Below are 8,297 nucleotides of genomic sequence, written 5' to 3' on the forward strand. Positions count from 1 at the left end.
ATAATAAACAACAAACAAGAAAAGAACAACGCATCATACTCATTTATTGAGGACGCGTAACTTTTACATCATGCGGAAGGGAAGAGTGGTCGATCGATCTGTGCGTGGACTTATACGTATGTGGATAATACGCATTATCGTACGGACCGGATACTCGTACCCATACTGCTTTCCCCTTGGAGGGAGGCACAGCAGACGTGATCGCAAAACGTGGTCCCAAAATGTGGTCCCAAAACGTCGTCGCAGTGCCCGATGATATGATCTCCATTTGATGTACCGTGTGCAACAGAATGATACACGTCAGGGTGTGCCTGTCACCTTCGCACAGGTCATATATACATGGCATTGTCCCATTACATAGCCCGCAGGACACTCATCCCTACGTTTTGTTGTCCTCCATTTGTCCTCCCCTTTGATAACAACTTAACGTACATGTGTTGTGTGGGGTGTTGCGCGGGATGCTGCGCGGGGTGTTTGTGCGGAGTGAGTGCCCAGTGGTTAGCACACACAAACGGGCAACAAGCGTATGTACAGATGGGCAAAAAAAAAAAAAAAAAGGGAGAGGAGGCCGCTGCTGCCCACCGACTCATTCCGCAATAGTGGCGGTTATAAATGCATCCAATTGGAAGGGGAAAGAGGGAGATACACTGCAGATCGAGCTTGTCTCCCTGCCGCTGCCCTACATATATTTGCTCTCCCAATCGGCCACCGACACGTAAGACACGTCGTAGTTATGGTTGTTCAGGAACCACTCCCGAATCGCTTCATACGGCTTCAAGCATGTGCGCACGTTTTCATTTTGGTAGACGGCCTCCTCTGTTCGGTACTCTCTAGTGGTAGTGGGGTCGTCCCTCTGTTCCCCCGTTTGGCCGGTCCGCTGTTCCCCCATTTGCGCCCTTCCCACCTCGCCAAAGAAGCGGCCTACGGGGACGTTCCTCAAGTACATCTGATCAAAGCTGTCGATTAGAAAGAGGGCACGCTTCCGACTGTCACTCCGACTGTCACTCCGACTGCCACTCCCACTCCGACTGCCACTCCCACTCCGACTGCCACTCCCACCCCGACTCTCCTCGCCCAGCGCACCTTTGTCTCCCAACCCTGGAATGACGATGTCGATCGTGTAGGGGTAACTAAAGTAGTTAACAAAATGGGGAATCTTTTTACTCTTAAAAAGGTCTGAAAAGAAGAAAATAAAATACTCTCCAGATTCCATTTTTTGACCTCTCCCCCCTCTGCCTGTCTCCCCCCCCACTGCAGTTAAATGCTTCTCTACATGTGTGCACAGAGTGAACAGCTCGTCAGGTAACCTCCTCTCCATTTTTTCATAAATCATTTTTAGCACTGCGGATATCACGTGCAGCAGTTCAAAGGAGGCCTTTTTTTCTTCATTCTCCTCCGTTAGGATATTCAATCCTGCCCTTATTTTGTGTCCAAAAATAAACATCATTTTTTCCAACAGATCCACATTCTTCCTGTTTTTGTTTAAAATAATATCCACGAAGTAGTATGTCAAGACAGAGAATGCACAGTGAATCAGATACTCCTCGGGGAGCTTCATTATAGTGTTTTTTGCAACCTGATGAAGATAGGCATATGTCTCCCTTGTGAGGGACTCTCCTAAGGAGGGGCAATTAATTAGATGTTCCGAGAAAAATTGAAAGAGAGTCACCACGTGGCTTTCCTGCACGCGTGACAACCCCCCCTCCTGTAGGTAACTCACAGCGTAGTGCAGCATATCCTGGTTGGTTATCTTTAAATTGGTCAGTGCGTTTAGTAGCTGCACGAAGGCGTCCGCGTGGGGAGGGGCATCTTGCGGGAGGCACGGGGCGCCCTTACGGTTGACCTCCCCCTGCACGGGGTGCTTGGTCCCCTCCTCCGCTGTGCTCTGCACTGTGTTCTCCGCTGTACTCTGCACTGCATTCTCCACTGCATTCTCCACTGCATTCTCCACTGCATTCTCCACTGCATTCTCCACTGCATTCTCCACTGCATTCTCCACTGCATTCTCCACTGCATTCTCCACTGCATTCTCCACTGCATTCTCCACTGCATTCTCCGCTGCATTCTCCGCTGTGCTCTGCACCCCCTGTCTGTTCCCCCCCCTCCTGCTCAGCAGCAGGAAGAGCACATACTCGGTGAAGAAAACCGACGCGCTGGAGCGGACAAGCACATTCCCCACGCGGAAGTCCTTCTCCCCCCCAGAAGAGTGCACCCCCCTGTAGTGATTAACCACGTGGAGTAGACTAACAAGAGATTCACTTGGCAAACGCGCAAATCGAGAGAGAACCCCATCTGAAATTAAAAAGGAAACAAATAACTCATCATTAGGATATTTTAACACAGACAAATATTTCAATATCTGAACCACATAAACCTCGTGGATGGTGTCCTTCTTCTCCTTTACGTAGTTCAAAATTTGGTTGCATACAGTCCATTCACTAATCTGTGTAGAAGCTAGCGATTTTAGGAGGTTGACTAGCAGTACCGGATGGACACATTTTTTAATATTCCCCTTCAGGTATAAAAATAAGTTACGAATGGTTTTGTTACTATTGTCCATAAAAGAAGCACAAGCAATTATTGTCTCTAGGATGAACTCTACAGGCCAATAAAAGTGGAGCATTTGGGATGTTCTCCTGATTAAGCGTCTTATGCTTTTTTTATTTTCTTCATCTAGCTGTTTCCTATTCAAACTGAATAAAATCAATGCCTTTGCATGGTAGGCATACCTCATGATATTGATATACTTGTCGACCTCGTTTATGAGTCTTTTGATCATTTCCTTTTTTTTTATTTCGAAAAGGGAGTAGAACTCGAGTAACTCCACTAGGTTGTAGTATTTGTATTCGTGTGCGCTTTTGCTTAGCTCTTTGTTGAGTGTCTTCACGAGCGAGCTCTTCCTGATTCGCTCTTTGAACGTGTGTAGAAGTAAACGGCGCGGGGCCTCCGAGCAACCAGGTACTGCGTCATCCCCATGGGGAGAAGATACTCCAAGTTGCCCCTCCAACCTCTGCTGTCCCAGCTCAGGAGAAAAGACCAAACTTTTGCATACGTACCTCTTCACCAAGCGGTGCACATTCAGGTCATACTTTATCCCATGACTTTGTAAAGCGAAGAAAAATAAAATTTTATTCAAATGTCTACATAGGTACGCTACCTCATGCTCATCATATGTGTCGAAGGTGCTCGCTATAGTCCCATCGATGTACTCAAAGAGGCACTCATCGAAGTGCAGATACTTGTCATTTATTCTGAGCACCTCCATGACGTCTCGCTTGCTAAGTATCATTTTATTCGTAATCTGAATCAGCAGTGCGTTGTAGACACGCTTAAGTTTAGTGAACCCCCATGAGTGGTACCCTCGTTGACGTACCGAGACGTTGTTAAGGCCAATGTGGTGAATAAACTCCAGCACGTGGTGGAGGCTGTCTGTGCGCAGAAGGGGGTCTCCACCCACCGCGTCGGCCACGTCTCCACCCACCGCGTTGGCCACCCCTTCTCCAACCACGTCGGTCACCTCTCCTCCAACCGCGCCGGCCACTTCTCCACCCAACGCGTCGGCCACGTCTCCCACCCTCCGCAGGAACTCCTCCTCCACGGGGCGACAACGTACATTCTTCTTCACCATAAAAACGCACACGTGCACCAAGTGTGCGTTGTTCACATGTTTAAGTAGCGATTCATTCCGCTTCTTTGTGATGATAACGAACAGTCTCTTCGCGTGTGTGAACGTCAGTGAAGACGCGCTGAATTGGTCTACCTTTAATTCTGGGAGCTCCTCCTCCACGTGGGTATCCTCCGTTAGGGTGGCCTCATGGGGGAGTTCCACATGGGCTGTGTAGGAGGTACCACCCACCCGGGCTGTGGAGGGCCCCCCCAAGTGAGCATTCCGGCCCACGTGAGCATCCCCACCCAGGTGCGCACTGCGACCCAGGTGAGCATTCCGACCCAGGTGCAAAATTTGAAGTTTGGCTTTTTTCAGCTGCTTCTCCCTCTTCAACTTGGCGCGACTCTTCCTCTCGTAAAGCGGCACAGTATGCTCGACTTTCCAGTGCGCCAAGTGGCGCCGCGCCACACTCACGAAAAGTAGCGCCGTTGGTTTTGCAGACCGGATCATCATCGCGTTGGGTCTCGTGTGTCAGCTTGGCTCTACCTCCCCCTAGCAGCGTAAAAAAACGTGGAGCGAATTTATTAGCATTTGGTTCTTACCCGGTGGAAGGAGTCACACCCCTCATGACTTTTACATTCGAAGGCATAAGGCACACATAGGCACCACACCCTGACGGAATCAACAAATTGGGGAGCCTTTCCATAGAAGAGACTGTCGTGACTCTCCCATGGCGAGAAACTCCAACGAGAGAAAAAAACCCCGCAACAAGGCAATGTAGCGATGCTGTATCATCACTCTGCGGGCGATTCCACATTTTAAGTGAATCTCACGTGATTTTTAAAAAAAATTAAATTCTTTACATGTTATTTTATCACACAAAAAAAAAAAAAAAAAAAAAAAACGAAAATGCCTTGTTAAATATTAAGAGTGGAAAAGTGTGCCGCGACGCCTCAGAAGAAGGGGTCGGAAAAATACTGGGGGACAAAAAAAAAAAAAAAAAGCCTCAGGTGCATAGAACAAACTGGTGGTAACGCTGGGCTCGGTTAAGGGGCAAGGCGCCAGGTTACGGTTAAAAAAAGGGAGAAAACAAAAATGTGCAATGTGCCGATGCAGACATGCGCAACTGCGAAACGGTGAGACTGCTTAACTGCTTAACTGCTAAACCGAATGAGACACAAACGGGCGAATTATAAATTCAAAAAAAAAAAAAAAAAGTGACACGCTACTGGAGGGGGGAGGATCATCCCACACAATGGCCTCCCAATTCAGGAGCTGTCATCCACGCTCTTTAAGCTGTGATCCTTCGACACCAGGTTGGCCAGGTCCTCCATGTTGTTCTTCCCCTTCTACAAAGAAAAAAAAAAAAAGGAAAAAATGAAGCATTAATATGATATGCTCCTCAGTGGGGGGGTATGCCAAGTGGGCCCACTTCAGTCGCTAATGCGTTGGAGTGGCATTTGAAAAAAGCGGATTTGCCATTTTATGTCCACCCCCAAACTCCTCCTGATTATACCATTTCACCTGTGCACCATTTTTGTGGCGCCTTACCTGCCGTTTGTCGTCTTCCTCTTCAGCGTATTCTCCGTCCTCCTCGTCATCCGCTTCTTCCTCGGCGTACCCCAGGGACTCTGACTCGTCCATACTGGAGAATATGTCTACGCTGTCTCCGTTCTTGATCTGCTCGAAAAGTTCGACGTTCCGTTTGGAGCTCTTCAACTCGTCATTCTGCGGGGTAGCGGTGAATGGGGTGGCGGTGAATGGGGTGGCGGTGAATGGGGTGGCGGTGAAATGGGGTAGCGGTAAATGGGGTAGCGGCGAATGGGGTAGCGGTAAATGGGGTAGCGGCGAATGGGGTAGCGGCGAATGGGGTAGCGGCGAACGGGGTAGCGGCGAACGGGGTAGCATGATGGGGTTGCCAGGACCACCCGCTCTACGCGCGATGCTCGCCACACCCGCATCGCTCACTTCGTTCACTTTGTTCACTTCTCCCCCTTCTTTCGCTTCTCCCCCTTGCAGTCGTACCTGCTCGTTGGGGATGCCCTTCCTGTCGGTGAAGTAACGCTTGTGGGCGGAGAGGGCCTTGGCGTCGGGCGGCTGGCGCAAGGAAGGGTGGGCATTCTGCATGTCCAGCAAAGCAGACTGATTACAAAGAGAGTTAAAAAAAAGCAGGTTCTGATTTTTCACCTTCTGCATATTCAAACGTTTGTGCGTAATTTTATTCAGATAATTCTGTTGATGTAATATATTTTTAATTAGCATCTGATGATCCGAATTAGTTGCGTCATATCTGTTTTTTAAATTTTCCTGTAACTTGAGAGCTCGATTTTTTTGCTTCCTCAAATAGTTAATCATATTTTTCAATATAATTAAATTCCTTTCATCCTTTTTTAAATCACTTTTTTCTTTATCTATAAGTGCATTCAAATTCTTTCTCTTATTATCCGTCACTTTTATTTCTTTTTCCTTTTTTATGTATTCTTTATTTATGTTAATATTTTCAATACTTATTTTATTAATATCTTCTATGAGTTCCTTTATTTCATTTTTTATGCTTCTGATATTTTCCTTTTTATGTTTTATGTCTTTATATAGACATAGGTTAATAAATTCCAAATTTCTTCTTTCTTCTTTTAGACATTGATATTTTTTTAATTCATTTTCGTATACATATGCTATACAATTTACTTGTTTTTTTTTTTCGATATTTTTTTTTTTTTTTCTATTTCTTCTTCTAGCTTTCGATTAATTTCTTCTATTTTGTATACATCTTTGCTTTCGATATTGTAATTCTTCAGATCAGAATAATTGAAATCGATAAGTTTGGTGAAATATCTTTCGCTTTGCGATGTTTTCTTTTTTTTTTCTTCATCGTTTTTTTTTTCTTCATCGTTTTTTTTTTTTCATCATTTTTTTTTTCTTCGTCGTATTTTTTTTCTTCTTCGTTTTCTTTTCCGTTTCCGCTTTTCGTATCTCTGCTCCAGCTCTTTGTATCTCTGCTCCCGCTTTTCGCATCTCTGCTCCCGCTTTTTGCATCTCTGCTCCCGTTTTTCATATCTCTACTCCCGCTCTTTGTATCTCGGTTCGCGCTATTCGCTCCGCCTGCCCAGGTTGCGTTTCTCCCCTTTTCGGAGCCTCTTCCCGTGTCTCCTGCTCGAGATGCTGCCTCCTCCGGGGTGAACTTCTCCAACTCTAGCTTCTTTTGCCCTGGGCTCTTCTCGTGACCTCTTCTTTGTCGATCCTTTTGCTTCTCCTTCGCTTTGCCCGACCTGTCCCGCTCTAGATCCCGGCCCAAATCCCTATCTCGATCCCGATCGGACCTTTCCTTTTTCTTCTTTTTGCTTCTCCTTTTGGCGCCTCCTTCCACCTCTTCCTCCTCTTCATCTCCATCCTTCCTTTTTTCCTTTCCCCTTTTGCTATCCTCCTCGCTCCACTTTTCCTCTGTGCTGAGGTCGTCGTAACTTCGGGCCTCCTTCCTGCCCGCCTTTTTCTTCCCTTTCGAATTCCTTCGTTCTGATTCCTCCTCGATATCCTCATCACCCTCTCCATCCAAGTCATCCTCATCTTCGTCATCCTCCTTGTCCAATCTGCTATAGCTTTCGAAGTCCTTCCTGAAGAGAGCCTTCTTCTCGCTATGCTCGGAGAAAATACCCCTCTCTCGCTCTCTCTCCTTCTCCTTCTTCTTCTTCCTCTTCCTTTTCTCCTTCTCGGAGCTATCCACGTCAGATTTCTCTTCATGTTTAAATTCAAAAAAATCAAATTCCATGTTTAGTTTATCATTATCTTCGTGACTTCCACCTTTTGTTGAGGTACCTTTTGCTGAAGCACCCTTCTCTAAGCCTCCCTTTTCCTTCTTCTTCTCATTTTCCGTTTTGAGCAGATCCCCGAAGGAGAGCTTGAAGCTGTCTCGCTTGTCCTTGTCCTCGACTTTGCGGAAGGTCACGTCGTCTGCGGGGGGAGCGATGAAAAGGTGAGGCGGTGGAGAGGGGCGGCGGTGAAGAGGTGCGGCGGTGAAGAGGTGAAGCGGTGATGCGGTGAAAAAGTGTATCGGTGTAGCGGTGAGGCGGTGAAGAGATGATCGAAGCGATCTAAGAGGGATAGGGGGGCGTCTCGCAGCTCACGCCGCACGCTTCATGCCTCATACCGCACACCTCACACCTCACACCTCACGCCGCACACCTCACTGCCCTCGCTTCGCAGGTGGCTATAACTCACCATCCATCACCACCTGCCGGTCTGCCTTTATCGAGTTCAGCAGATCCGCAGGGATAGACAAAGGGATGTTAATCTCCTTCTCCTTTCTCACTTCGACCATCTTATTCATAACACAAAATTGCTCAAAATTTAAAAAACCATCATTATCCATATCGGACACACTCCATATCTGCATAAGTTCACAAATCGAGAGATTAGACGTGTTGAGGTAGTACTCTCGAATGACACTCCCTTCGATTTTCTCCTCGTTGTTCATGTCCAGTGTCTTAAATATCCTGCGATAGTCTTCCCTTTCTCGGGCATTTATCTTCCACTCGACATTCCCCTCCATGTTGGAGATGTCAGAGAAGGACTTATGTCGTATGATGTCGAAACTGGGTAGACAAGGAGGCTCTACAAGGGGGGGAAAAAGGGAAGAAGAATAAGAAGGGTGATCTACGCTGAGGGAAGGACTGGCGGGGAGAAATTAAAAGGG

At 47.1% G+C, this 8,297-nt stretch overlaps 2 protein-coding genes across 2 annotated transcripts in view; both read right to left on the minus strand.

The window, feature by feature from the left end:
• Nucleotides 1-681: 681 nt before the first annotated feature.
• On the minus strand, nucleotides 682-3,429 carry PCYB_061920 (hypothetical protein; the record flags this gene model as incomplete). Its single annotated transcript, XM_004221359.1, has 3 exons — nucleotides 682-896; nucleotides 1,200-1,705; nucleotides 2,288-3,429. Coding segments are annotated over 3 exons (1,860 nt in total), but the record flags the coding sequence as incomplete, so codon positions are not given.
• Nucleotides 3,430-6,401: 2,972 nt separating this feature from the next.
• The window catches only part of PCYB_061930 (hypothetical protein), a gene marked incomplete at both ends in the record, with an annotated part of 2,673 nt that continues 777 nt past the window's right edge, over nucleotides 6,402-8,297 (minus strand). Inside the window, 2 exons of the mRNA XM_004221360.1 lie at nucleotides 6,402-7,555; nucleotides 7,823-8,213. Of these exons, the coding sequence (XP_004221408.1) occupies nucleotides 6,402-7,555; nucleotides 7,823-8,213 (1,545 nt within the window). The remainder of the gene's footprint in view (nucleotides 7,556-7,822; nucleotides 8,214-8,297) is intronic.

Source organism: Plasmodium cynomolgi, chromosome 6, assembly GCF_000321355.1.
Source record: "Plasmodium cynomolgi strain B DNA, chromosome 6, whole genome shotgun sequence".
Classification (NCBI taxonomy): domain Eukaryota; phylum Apicomplexa; class Aconoidasida; order Haemosporida; family Plasmodiidae; genus Plasmodium; species Plasmodium cynomolgi.